This window comes from Cuculus canorus, chromosome 2 (assembly GCF_017976375.1).
Source record: "Cuculus canorus isolate bCucCan1 chromosome 2, bCucCan1.pri, whole genome shotgun sequence".
Taxonomy (NCBI): domain Eukaryota; kingdom Metazoa; phylum Chordata; class Aves; order Cuculiformes; family Cuculidae; genus Cuculus; species Cuculus canorus.
Genome location: NC_071402.1, coordinates 136,639,184 through 136,653,125, shown reverse-complemented (window position 1 = coordinate 136,653,125; position 13,942 = coordinate 136,639,184). Strand labels below are relative to the sequence as shown.

The window sequence follows — 13,942 nt, the reverse complement described above, 5'->3', positions numbered from 1 at the left end:
CATTGCTACCTTTGTCATAGACCACGTCCTTGCTCTGTAATAAGATTTCCAGTTTCCTTCTCTGCCATGCTAACCCACTACTGAGCTTGCTTACTGCAGTACATTATAAGCTGAAAATTCAAAGGAAGCAGTGTAAATCAAGGCTGCCGTTGAAAGTCTGCTATTGCTGAAATTGCTGCAAAGAGATTCATTTCTTTGAGACTAATGAAACATCAAGAATGCCAGTTCATTTATCCTTTTTCCACTAAATGGAAAACAAAAATCACTCTGCAGTAGTGACATCTCAATCCTCCTGACTGTGTGATTTAGCCTAGCCAGGATTTTGAATTCTGAATTCTGGAGTAGTACTTTTCTGTTAATATGGGCTTATTACCTACTTGCCACTTAGTTTATCAGTCAGTGGTTAAATCCAGTTCTATCAGTGAAGTAAATGCCTACACATTATCACTCTGCAGCAGGCTGCCAACAGAGACAGTCTTGTCCTAGTCATTAACAAGCACAATGTATGCAGAACACCAGAGGGGAATTAAAACCACAAAAAATACCTCAGGGTGGTATTTTTAATATGAGAATTTAATTTGTAATTTCACAGATTAAGAATTTTGGCTGCATTAATCCTTTTATCAGCTCACAGCAGGTTATTTGCAGAAGCATAACCATAAGGCGATATTCATTGGCAGAAACACGTCTTTGCATAACGTTAAACATCAGGAGCAGTGAAACCTTTTGAAGGAGGGAGAATAAAGATGAAAAATCATTATATTTTAAAGCAAGGTTCTTCTAAATGCCTCCAGTAAAATTTTGAGTTACAGAAAGACTATTTCTGTGTCTAGTAGATAATCATTATGAAGCATAAATCCAGATGCAAGAAAGGACAATCCCAGTATCAAATACTACAATCATTTCTATTTAGTATTACTTGGATATACTTGTAAACATATTTACAAAACAAAGAAGTCATATACTTTGGAGAGTTGGGAAATTGTTTACTGTGTAGCGAAATTACCAGTTTTTTGTCATTCTAGTTCTCTGGTAAATATTTTACATTGGGAAAGAATTGCTATTGATAGTTAATTCAATGTAGATATAAATACATTGAGACTTTACGCACAACGGAAGTATGCATATACACAAAATCTACTGCCTCCTAGTCAAGACAGTACTGCAATTTTATGAATCCCTGATAGAACATGAAATTTGATTGTGGAATGTGTCTTGTCCAATCTCCTGCCAGTGCTGAATTGCAAATGTTGGAATTTAGCCCTAAAAACTAAGGAAAGACTCTTGAGTGAGGAGAAAGAAAGAGAGAGAGACGCACACAAAAAATCAGTCAAATTATTTTCCATCTGAAAATATTGTTTCTTTGGAACCACAGTATTTCACAAAGTATGGTCTCTCTGTCTACATTGAAAAAGTCAGAATTGTTTCACTTTCCCCTCTTGTTTTGACTTTAGTACTATGTATTTATAGTCTATGTAACAGTTTACAGGATAACATTTTGATCTTGTATTTTATTCTGTAAATGTCTGCAAAATGAGTTTATGTGAGAAACAGAATTTGGATTTTTGATTTGGTTTGGTTTCAAGTCAAGGCATGATTTCATCTGAATTAGAAATTCAGTTTCCAGATGAGCTCTGTCTACCATCTAGCCACTTTCAGTTTAAAAAATATTACATGGAAAAGGTAAGAGTTGTGCAGTTCTGCTGGTAAAATATTGTTGGGGAACACAATACAGTCAATGAAGAAACAATGCCTTCATTCACCTCAGAGCTGGACAGTAGTATGTAGATTAACTGCTCTTACTAAATATTTGTAGTTGTTATTTTCTATTTTTAAAAAAAAGAACAACAGTCCTTCCCCTTTTCTGCTTTCATATTTGAGAACTCATATTGATTTGTTTTCATAGAATATGTGCCATCCATAATGCATATTTTCAAGGATAGCAGAAGATCAAATGCAAGTTGAGATATCAGAAATACAGTGGGAAGGTCTTATGCGTAAAAAAATAACTGGGTCTTTTAAATGCATTCATTTTTGTCAATGGAAGAGTAGCTCCAAAAACTTGCAGCTTAATGAGTTATTAGTGTGAAACAAAGAAAACTGTTCCAGCCCTGATCAGTTCTTTAAACAGACAGTCTATTAACATTTCCTCAACCAGTCGTGCAGTGACAGTTCTCTGAGGATATTTTTATATCGACATTTGTTCTTAGAAGATATTAAAAGTCAGTCACTTTTTCCTACCCATTTAAGGCATCCAAAGTAAAAATGAGGTTTTGTATCATCCAAATGTGTGTCCTTAACCATTTGCAGTTTGATCCCTATGATTAATAGCATTATGTTTATTAATAATTAGTTGCCTGGTGTTATGTGGAAATCTTCATTTTTCTTATACCTCATGCAGAAGGGGGTTGCTTTATGTAAAAGCTTTCTGAGTTGTTGGGATATTTTTAACAAGCCTAAGTGTCTTTAGTAATTAATAAAATGAAGTAAAGCAAAACATCTCAGTTCTACTGGCATCAGGATTTTGAAGATGTAGTACACAATGTCAAACCAATGGAAAACCTTGCTGCATTGCTTCACATTCAATTTTGTTTATAAATGCTGAGAGAGGAAATTTTGAAATGGAAAATATGAATTGTGTAGAATAATAGAATATTTTGGTTGGAAAAGACCTTTAAGATCATCAAGTCCAATCCTTAACCTAGCACTGCCAAGTCCACTACTAAACCATGTCTTTAAGCAACATATTTACATGCCTTTTAAATGCCTCCGGGGTAGTGACTCAAGCACTTTTCTGGGCAGACAGTTCCAATGCTTGACAACCCTTTTGGTTAGGAAATTCTTCCTACTATCTGATCTAATCCTTATGTGGTGCAACTTGAGACTATTTTCTCTTCTCCTGTACTTGCTGTCTGAGAGAAGAAACCAACACCCATCTCGCCAGAACCTCCTTTCCAGTAGTAAAGACCAATAACGTGTCCCTTCAACCTTGTTTTCTCCAGGCTAGACAGCCCCAGTTCCCTCAGCTACTCCTCATAAAACTTACACTCCATACCCTTCACCAGCTTTATTGCCCTTCTTCGCACACATTCCAGCACCTCAATGTCTTTCTTGTAGTAAAAGGCTGAACAGGAGATTCAAGATGCAGACTCACCAGTGCCAAGTACAGTGGGGATGATCCCTTCCAAAGTCCTGCTTGCCACACCACTCTGATACAAGCCAGGATGCCATTGGCCTTCTTGGCACCTGGGCACCCTGCTGGCTCGTTCATATTCAGTCGGCTGTTGACCAGCACCCCTAGGTCCTTTTCTGCCGGGCAGCTTTTCAGTCACTCTTCCCCAAGCCTGTAGCGTTGCATGGAGTTGTTGTGGCCCAAGTGCAGGACTCAACACTTGGCCTTGTGAAACCTCACGCAGTTCACCTGGGCCCATTGATCCAGCCTGTCCAGATCTCTCTGTAGAGCTTTCCTACTCCCTAGCATATCAATACTCACTCAACTTGAGGTTGCCTGCAACCTTACTAGCAGTATAATGACAAACAAGTGAACACACCCCCCCACTGGAAATAGCTTGGTTTTGGGGTTTTTTGGCGGAGGGCTGGTGGTGGTGGTGGTAGATCCAACTGAGAATGTTTGCATCATACAGCTTCCATCACAATGTGTGCAGGTTCTTTCCATTTGCAATTTTTACAATGCTTACTTGCTTAAATAGATGGTATATGTAAAAGCTCTATATATTTACTCAGTGTTGTGTTTGCCATGTACGTTAACTAGTTATTTTTAAATTACGACTTGTACAGGAAAAAATCAAAGTTTCTGAACTGACATTCTTTTTTTCAGTGTCTTCTATTTTTACTGTTCAAAATGTAAGATTACAGCCAGAGACTGGAGAAAGCATGAGAGTCTTCGGAAAAAACAATAGTTATGGCAAAGGTGTATCAAACAGCAAACATTGAAGAATACCTATATTCACAACAGATAATGCAGGTAAGACGTGGTTATTGGGAGGTATATCTTTGAAAATACTCTCTACTTTTTTTTCTCTTTAGAGAAACAAAACATAAAATTCAACTGCATGGTTCTTAAATTGTTCATATTTAAACAGATACTCTGGGTTTTCATTATAGATGGTCAATACAAGGAGTGCAAGTTCCTGGCCTTTTGGGCAGGGACAGTGTCACTGACAGCTTGAAAATATTGCTCAAGTTGGTGTTAGTGGTTAAATGCGAGGTTGCCTTTAATTTGGTCTCATATTTTTTTTTTCCCCTGAGAAGATACAGTGAGATAAAATATCTATTTACAGTTTTGTTGTTGAACTTTGGGGCAAGGACGAAAAATGATTCATTTAGTAGGTTTGGTAGCCCTGATGGCAGAAGGATGATTTTGATAGAGACAAGGGTGCTGTTGAGTTAATGAATTTAAACTATACCAATAAATTTGCTAGAACTGGTTTTGTTCTTGCATGGCTTTCATTCAATATCCTATCTTTTTAACCCTAGTTATTCAGGAGTGAAAAAGTGTGTAGTATGACTTCAGATATTCTAACAGTAGAACAGAACCTGGGTAGAGAGGCTACTTACTAACTTAAAGTAAGGAAATGATTGTTATATTACAGCATTAATTCTCTTCTGCCTGTATGTCTCATGCCAGTGTTTGTTCAGTGAGATTTACCACTTGTCAAACTCTTCCAGGTTAGCGTTATTCTCTTATGTAGCTGCTTTGCTTATTACACTTCTCTAAATGGTTCTGTATTCAGCGTGTTTCACAAAATATCCAAAATGCAGATTCATTTCATTCAAAAAACCTAGGCCAGCCTTTCTTTATTTTTTTTGAAGTCACGAGTGCTTTCTATTATAACAAGTTGTCAAGGAATTTCTTGGAGCTGAGATAAATGCACATACTGCTTGTGTACCTATTTGAAAACATAGTCTCGTATAAATGCAGTTGATGTTCTCGTGAAGTCTATCCTTAGCTAAGTCTGCTTTTTACAGTATCAGATATAATTTCTGTAATGAATTCTATTCAGTTTTATTGTTGGATGCTCATATGCAATTTTTTTTTAACCCTATAATGTTATGGAGGCTCTTTGCCTGACAGGGAGCAACTACTGAAAAACTGAAATGAATAGATTTTGATCTTGACAGCCTGCCCCAATTTTTGCCCATGCTCTTTGCCAGCAAACCGTTTAAGATTTTCTAATGTCAGAAATGTGGCTGCCTCAGAGCAGTCTGTTTACATCTTTATAGACAAGCTAATCCCTACTTTTTCCTGGGGCTGTGTCCCTGCAGACATCTTTTCAACCTTGTCTATTCTAACGTGACATATCATCCATCTAAAGTAAATTTAGAATGTGCCCATCTGTGCTAAAGACCTTTTGTGTGGAAGCTTACGTACAGAATCTCATTTCTCACAAACAGAATCTCCTTTCTGCTGCTTCCAAACAAATGTGTCTCTTCATTTATACAATATGTAATAGAAAGTTTGTATTTGTAAATGAATATATGAAGTAGCAGAAAATATAACTGTTTGATCCTTCTTGTTGAATATCTATTTAAGCAGATACAGTTAACTTTTAAAAATTTTATATAAAGCAGAAAGAGAGAGACATGTGCCTTTGACGTACCTTGTTGTGGCTACTCTACCACTGCTTTAATATAGAATAGAACCTTTCATTGTGTAAGATCTGGAGGCACTGAACAAATCTTAAGTTGTGACATGTATACATTGTTGATTACAGTTTTCCATCTTGGCTAGGACTTTGTTGAGTTAGGTGCTTACAGGGCAATAAAAGATCAGTTCCTGGTTGTGGTGTTTGACTTGTGATATAAGATGGGGACCAGCAGATAGTACTGGAGGAGTATTAGAGGTCCTCTTGTACAGTGTAGAGGGCTGGGAACTGATGGGATTAAATTAGAATAGCAGAGGAGGCAGAAGAAATGTGGACATGGAACCTGGACCTGGGTAAGAAGTTGTTAGGATGGGAGGACACCTTTAAAGGGATGAGACCACCAAGAAGAGGAAATAAGAGTCTGTGTGGAGAATGAAAAGAGTTAGGGGAAAAAGATTGCACTTTTGATAATGTGAGAAGGAGATCTCGTGAAGGCTTAGTTGTGGAATAACAGGTGGCTGTGATTTTAAGCAGTAAAGTGGTGGCTGGCGAGTAGGATGTTCAGTCATTAGCACGGATGAGTTAGGAGGCGAGTCAGTTATTCTAGTAGTAGACCAGAGTTGCAGAAAGCAGGACAGTAGTATTAAGGAAGGGGCGTTTATTACATGATATTGAGTTAAAGTCTCCCTTCACAAGGCTTGGTGAAGTAATAGGAGGCACAAAAAGCAAGAAGAAAAATTACAGTTGTTCTCCAGGACTGTGAAGTTAGCAGGTAAGCAAGACAAATAGAGTTAGAGGGAGGAGACAGACTGTACAAGCTGCTAAAATGTCAATGAGTACAGTCAGATAACATCACAGCTAGTAGGGATAAAGGCAAATTAAAAGTTGCCAATACTGCAAGGAAGTAGATCAGATTATGAAAAAAACAGGCAAACAAATACTTAGAGCTTGTCTCCTGGACCAGTCAGATATTTATGTATTTTACCCATCATCTTGAACTGACTTTATGTATATTTAGAAGTGGTAAGGAAGTTAGGAAGGGCTGGAATTTTGGGGTATTCCAGTATCCATCAGAAGCTGTGGAAGGGGAAAAAATGTAGATAATTGTTCTCTAGGTTCTCTGATGTTTGTGGAGGGATGTGTCCCCCCTATTTTTTTATCTATTCTGTATATTTTTATACTTTCATAGATTGTAAAAGTATTTATTAGAAGACACGCACAAAAAATCCAAACAATAAACCATTGTCAACCATCTGCAGAACCTCAATGGTGTTGAAGGAAATTCTAGTCTTATGTCTGGTGTCTGGTTCTTCCTTCCAAGTGTTCCTAATTTCCTTTGTTTCAGGGCAGAATAGGAAATAAACTATAGAGTGCTGAATCTTGCTGTGACACTTAAGAAATTATTGCCTTCTGTTGTTCTCTCTACATGCTTGCCAGAAGTTACTGCCCTAATAGTGCACCCACTGAATTAAATCCACTTTTATTTAGGGTTTGGAAAGCAGAGAGACTGGGTTTTGCACAGGAGTGGCTGAGACATGGGCAAACATCATCAGCTGCCAACTTTGGAAGCAGGAATTTCTGGCAGATTGTTGAGGGAGAGGGACTAAAGGCAGTAACTTTGTAAATGGCTCCATCATCGTATGTTAAAGCTCGTCTGCTGCCTTCAGAAATAGCTGCAAGGAGCAGCTGAAGACACGGGTGCATCCCTGAGAATTTCTAAATGTCTTTGAAATATTGTAGTGCTTCAGCTGTCTGTCTGCAGCATAGCTGCGTACAAATCAAAAAACTTCCCTGAAATAGCAGTAACATAGGACATATTTCTGAAAACCTAGATAATCCCTGTCAGACCCAGACTGCTAATAAGGTGTTTGTGGACTACACTGTGTCATTGTCATAGGCTGCAGGAGAGAGACAACACATTATTTCAGTGCCCATGGGGAAAGAGCTGACATTTGAAGTTATGAAGGTCAATTCTGAGACTGCTCCCTACTGGAGAAAATTAGCAGATATGTGGTAATGAGCTCCAGTTTACACAGAACAATCTGTCAGCAGTGAATTAGATGGGGCCTTTGGGGGAGAGGGGAAAGAAATCTTTTAGTCATATCCAAGCGTCTTTAAAGTTTGTGATAAATCAAAACATTTTTATTTTGTGCCTGATGGCTTTCACTTACATTTTTTATTACCCATGGGCAGGAAGCATCTTTGTGGAAGCATTCCCCATCTCACATGTGTTGTTGAGATATATTGTAAGCTGTATTCACCCATCTCTACAGATATTGTTTTGAGACAAGAATGGACCATAAGAAACTCTAGAGCTGCATTTTCCTTTGGCCAGTGGAATACATGGCTAGAGCTTGTTCCTCTCTGGAGAAGGATGAGTCAAATTGTAATTGAAAAGACAAGGCATTACGTGATATGAGATAGCATGCAATGTTTTCTTGTGGTGATTTATAATTCCCAGTTCCCATTGGTGGGCCAGAGACACGAGATGTGTTTCTGGCCTATTGTCTGCCTCCAGGAGCTGGCAGGAACAGCTTCATTCAGGATGGTTACACCATATGCTTTTAAAGTATTTAACCTGTATTACCATAATGAGATCCTCTGGCTTTCTAAATCTCTTTGACAATTCACTGGAGCAAAACAAAAAGTGGTCTTTATTTGTATTGCTTCACCACACGCACATGCATCTGAGCAATCCTGAATTTCAATCATGGGGTGCTGAATTCATTCTTCTGTGTTCATTTAAGCCGGCAACTGACACCAGCCCAGCCAGTCAAAGGGACGATGGCATCATTCAGATCAGATCGGCTGTGTAAAACAAAATAAAGCTGAAGGAGGTGACAGTTACCACTATAATGGCAAAAAATGCTGGTTACTGATTTGGTTACTTTTGACCGGGGGTGATTAGCAGCACAGAATCATTATGTAAAATTACCTTTTTCTCTTTGCTAGCTAGAAAAGTTACTGCTGTTGCATCCGTCCCCATCCAAATAATTTAATATTTGTTCGTCATCTTCAGTTTAACATTTACAAATTGTGTAAAAGTGACTTTTCAGCACTGCTGCATAGGAACATAATTTTTGCCTGCTCTTTTCTAGTTGAGCTGCAGAGAAGCTGTTGTCCAGCAGTGTAGTGTCCAGCAGTCAGTATTGAAAAGTCATTCTCATTCTCTACTGCCTTGCATTTACTCTGTCCTGGGTATCCCAGTGTTGCTGAATCACCATGGAAAACAGTATACTGTGCTTCTAAGTCTTTGTCTCTCCGGCTCCGGGGGATAAAACTGTAGTAATTACAGTTGAGAAAGGTCTGCATAAAAGATAAATTCTGGACTGAGTTACTGTATGTCAGCCAGATTTTGTCATTGTTGATTTAATCAAAAGCCGAAAGTAGCCAGTAGTAGTGCTTTGTAGGTGTGAGGTCTTGAAATTCAATGTAGTCCTGGTTTGGGAGAGAAAAGCAGAGCTATAAAAGCAGAACAGTTAACAGTTTAATTTTCTAAATGCACTTCTTTTATTTTTAATAGATGGATTCAAATAGATGTATACAAACAGTCATTGTGCTGCTGCAGTTGAAAAGATGTAGGCCTAAGCGCTGAAGATGGAAGGTTTAAATTTCTTTTACGTCTTAGTGCCAGACAATGTCTACACATGAATGCTGAGGGTCAGTTTAATTATTTAACTAATACTGGATTTGCATAAATTGGCTTTCATGAGAAGGCTAATCAGATGCAGTTGTGGTGGGCAGCTGAAAGCAATTTGGGTTTGAGTCCAGTAATGACAGTACTAAACAGAGTTGAAATTGTAACATCAATTTTGTAAAATGTTACATTAGTATTAAGCTGTGAAAGATAACTGCAGGATCCAAGATATTTTTTGGCTGTCTAATGCTTTTAGTGCCATTATTTTCGTATGTTAACAACATAATGGTTTTATGAGACTGTTCCAGCTGTGCTTTACTTAATGTCAAAGAATAAGATCACCACACTGTTAGAATGTGTCCTAAATTTAACACACAAGGGAAGAACTCCAGGCATTGGACTACATTCTCCTCTTGGTATCTAAGAATTTATTATCTTGTTCCTATTAGTCTGAAAAGAGTGTTATAGAGTGGATTTTACCCTCTATTCAGCCATAAAGAAAATCCCTGTGTATTCAGTAGTCTCTGCACAGAGAGTGAGATGGACTGAACAAATAGCTGGCTGGTGCAAGGCTGTCTTCATATATATAGCCTGTCTCACTTAAATGACATGTGGGGACTGAAGATGGAATAACTGTCCATGCAGAAGCCCATCAACTCCCCCAGTATGCCACAGTAAAGGAGACCCACCATCCAATCACGGAGTTCATGGGACTTTAAAATAGTCTAATCGTGTTCCTCTGTCAGTACCGTACATAGCTCGCCTTGTCTGTTGTCATGTGGAATACACTGTCGCTTAATTGCACTCGCTGTAAGTGGTGTAATATAGTCACATGGCTTTTGTGATAAATTCTTATTTAGAGTTGGTAACCTAATGCGCAGAGGTGTGGAAAGTGAATCAGTGAAGGACACCTCATGGTCTCACTAAACCAGCTTAATACCAGTGCTGAAAGCCTGTCCAGCCTGTAGACTGGAAGACCGAGACAGTGTCTATGCTTGGACGTAAATAGATGGTAATAAGTGTGAGCAGGATTTCCAAAATCATGGGCAGCATTCTGGGACAAGAGGTAGTTCGAAAATTTTTTTGGGGGCTGAATGAAAGAGGAAAGAAAGGAAGCAGGATGGAGAGAGGAGGATTTCACATTTATTGTTACGTACTGTACTTAGTTGGGCAAGTATTTCATACCTCCATGGCTAAGGGACATTGATGTTTTCTTTGCAATTATATACTTGTTATTATTCTTTGTGTAATTAGTGACTACATACCTATTGGCATGATTTTTTTTTTAAGTTGCAGTGTTTCAGAGCCAAATCATCTGCAGAGCTGGCAGAAGAAAAAGGAAGCATCACTACTATCAGATATAACTTTTGTCAAGGGACAACATCATATTTTCTTGTCCGTTGCATAGTCTGGAGCCTATTTTCAAACCATTCCTAATGCATGATAACTTGCCTTCAGCACTGTGAAGACTCATTTTCAAATAACTTTTAGTGTAGAGGTTTTTAATTTAACAGTTGCTTATGCTGTAGGAAAGGTATTAGTGGTATTTGCCTGAATACATGTGCTTACTTGCACTGCTGTTTATCTGTCTTTCCAGTTTGTTTGTTCTTAATTGTAGGATCCAGAAGGTGGAATCCTCTGTGCTGCAAGTGCACTATATTGTATTATTAATATTAGGGTAGCAAGTGATTCCCAGTAGACAGTCTTTGTGGTCTGTTGAAGCTTTAAGGAGTGTCTAGGCATGAAAGGCCGTTTGAGTTGCAGTGGGCTGATAGTCTGGGATGACATTTGAATGCAGACAGGACAATGTACAAATGACAATGACTGGGAGGGAGGCAAAAGCGGGTCTAAACTCTCCCTATTCTCCCATGGACAGTCACCTCTCCTTTAGGATTATTTCCTCACGTGACTCCTCAGTTGGGCTTTGTCTAACTGGAAAAGTGGAACCACTGAAGGGGAGAAACTGAGGTCTACACACAATGCAGAGGCTTCCAATGCTGACACATGGCCCGTAACCCAGAGAGACAGCAAGGCTAATGAGAGGCATCACCTCTCAGGCATCATTTGCAGCATTCTGAATTAACAGAATATTTTACTTTCAGTCAAATCATAAACAAACCCCAAATTTTAGTAATGCCATATATCAGAATTGTTTCTGTGCAGTGCAAGCTTTGTCTTGCTGTTTTGCATCGTGTGATTCTCTATGAAACAAAGAAACTAAACCAAACACTGCAAAATTGGCTCAGAAGGCAGCAGCCATTAAAGGACAAATGCACTGAATGCTCCTAGTTTTGGGAAGATTCTTACCTAAAAATGCAGCAATAGTTTATTACTCAGTTAATAAAAACATATTAACTTATTCTGCCCCATAAGCTGGGATGAAGGTGGATAGGTTTCCCACATGCTCCTATTGTTAAATTGCTATGAAAAGTCTGGGGAAGAAATCCTCAAAAATTAAGGAAAGAATACTAAATTCTCCAATAAAAATGTATAATATAGAAGAATAACATTGAAACAGTATCCTCAGATATTTTATGAAGCAGAAACAAAATTGGCTATTTCCATAATTTTGTGGTCTTGTTATAAATGATTAATGTTTTGAAGCATATATGTATTTTGAATTACTAATTATGAGTGATCATTCTCTGCCTACAGTCCCAGCTATTACTTCTGTACAACCATTCCTGTAACCGTCTTTTGACATTAATATAAAGAGTGATTGTACATTGTATTTTCCAGCATCTGTATTGTAACAATGCAGTCGCAGCATGTAACATCATGATGTAAGCCTTTTTATTTAAGTTTTCTCCCAGAAGATTTTATTGTACAATTGCTTTTAATACCTCCCTTATTCAGTATGTGCATGGCATGTGTATTAAAATCCAGTTATCTTGTAGTCCGCCTGCTAAGTTTGATTAAGAACAAAACTAGTTATCTGAATACAAAGAAAAGCTACGCAATTAAATCTGTCCTTGTGTGCTTGAAAGATTCAGCAGTAAGTAATATGTACATCAGAAAACGAACAAAATCAAAACAACCTAATCATTATCATGACTCTGCCTAGTTTCAACCTACAAAGTTGCATCTACACTATGTAGATACTCTATTTGTTGTTTTATGTGTCTGTGTGCAGACATTTGTAAATACAGAGGTGTAAATGTTGCCAGCATTTAAATTAGGTTAAAAATGCTATTTATGGCTTGCATCAACAACAAAAAAATATTCATAATCATCCCTAGGTGAAGACACTCATTTAACAAGCTTACAGCTCCTAATTAATTCTGTAAAGAACGCCATTTGGCAGAGCAGAATTATGAGGTTTGCATATTGATGGTGGCAGGGAAAAATATATCTATTTTCTATTTATATGGTAAAATTAACTTGTGTTCTTCAGAAAATGGCACATCTCAAAGGTATTGCTCTCAAAATGATCTCAGGATGGAAAATCAGTAATTATAGCACCAGGCATTCAGTTCTGTCCTAATTTTCCCACCAGTTTTTCAATGTTTCAGCTGCCTCAGAGACTTAAAGTACTCTCATTAGGTAGCTGCAGAAGGCGTCTGCTTGCCTACTCCATCACTCTCTCACTAGCTCTCTCTCTTGCTCCCCCTCTCTTGCTCTCCTCCGCCCCCCCCCATCCCCATCCTGCCTTGGGAGTGACTGTGAAGATCATTTGCTGGCGTGATTGGCAGGTTAGAGGATTCGATCAGATGAGTTCCTCTTAGTGCAGGTCAAAAAGGCTAGTTAGCAGGAGCTGTCGAAAAATGCCAGCAGCATTCGAAATGGGAAATGTCATGACTTCGAGGCAGGGGGTGCCACCTGGAACAGAAAGCCCCCAGCTCATTAGCAAGTTACAGGATGCAAGCTTAACTGGAGGGAGCAGAGGAGGAAAGATACCCAATAGGGAAAATTATTGTGAAGTGCAATTGATTTCATGTATAATTTGTTTATCACTAGAGGGGACAAATGCTGTCCTCCTGACATGTGCAGAGGAGCGTGGACTATGAATGAATCAACTTAGCATAATCTCCAGGCTGAGCTCTGGATTTAAAGAATGCCAACTTCTTTCTTCCCAGCTGTGGAAATGATCAGGTCATGTTGTATTAATTAAACCTGACATACTCTCAAATGGTTTATCTGGGCAATTTTAGCAATTTAACAGAACGTGGTAGATAGGAGCTGCATTCATTATTAACATGGACAGTGTTTTGTTTTCTGGACGCAGTGGGGTTGGGCTTTTTTTGCAAGCTGCTGTTGTAAAAAGACATGTTTCTGTTACAAGCTGAATTATAACTGAGCTCATTTTTAATGCTTAGTCAGACTGCATAAAATGCAATTCCAGTTGCATGATATAATTTCATTTCCAGAAAGACTACATGCCCTTAGAAAGCATGGATTTAAAAATAAATAAAGCATTTAGTTTTAGTGTATAAAATTTAATCTGAAATGAAGACTACTGGCTGTCGTGGTCTTAAATTAAAAATACCAGCATTACAAAATGCTTAGTCTTCATCAAGGCATTCTGTAGTGGTAAAAATGCAGGCAAACTTTTAATCCCAGGCAATTTCGCTAGCCCCTGGCTATTAATGTTGCTAACCATTCATTTGCTTCACTAGTCTGTATTTTCATATAAAAGGCACATTGCATATCAGTCAAAATGAGCTGCACAGATTGTTTTTCCCAAAGAGTTTTTTTCAGA

General features: G+C 38.2%; 1 protein-coding gene across 3 annotated transcripts in view; it reads left to right on the top strand.

Annotated features, from left to right (window-relative positions):
* The window catches only part of CDK14 (cyclin dependent kinase 14), a 318,721-nt gene that overhangs the window by 251,189 nt on the left and 53,590 nt on the right, over positions 1–13,942 (top strand). For all 3 annotated transcript variants that reach the window (XM_054059028.1, XM_054059029.1, XM_054059027.1), the window contains one exon: positions 3,839–3,985. In XM_054059028.1, the coding sequence (XP_053915003.1) occupies positions 3,839–3,954 (116 nt within the window). In that variant the 3' untranslated portion in view covers positions 3,955–3,985. The remainder of the gene's footprint in view (positions 1–3,838; positions 3,986–13,942) is intronic.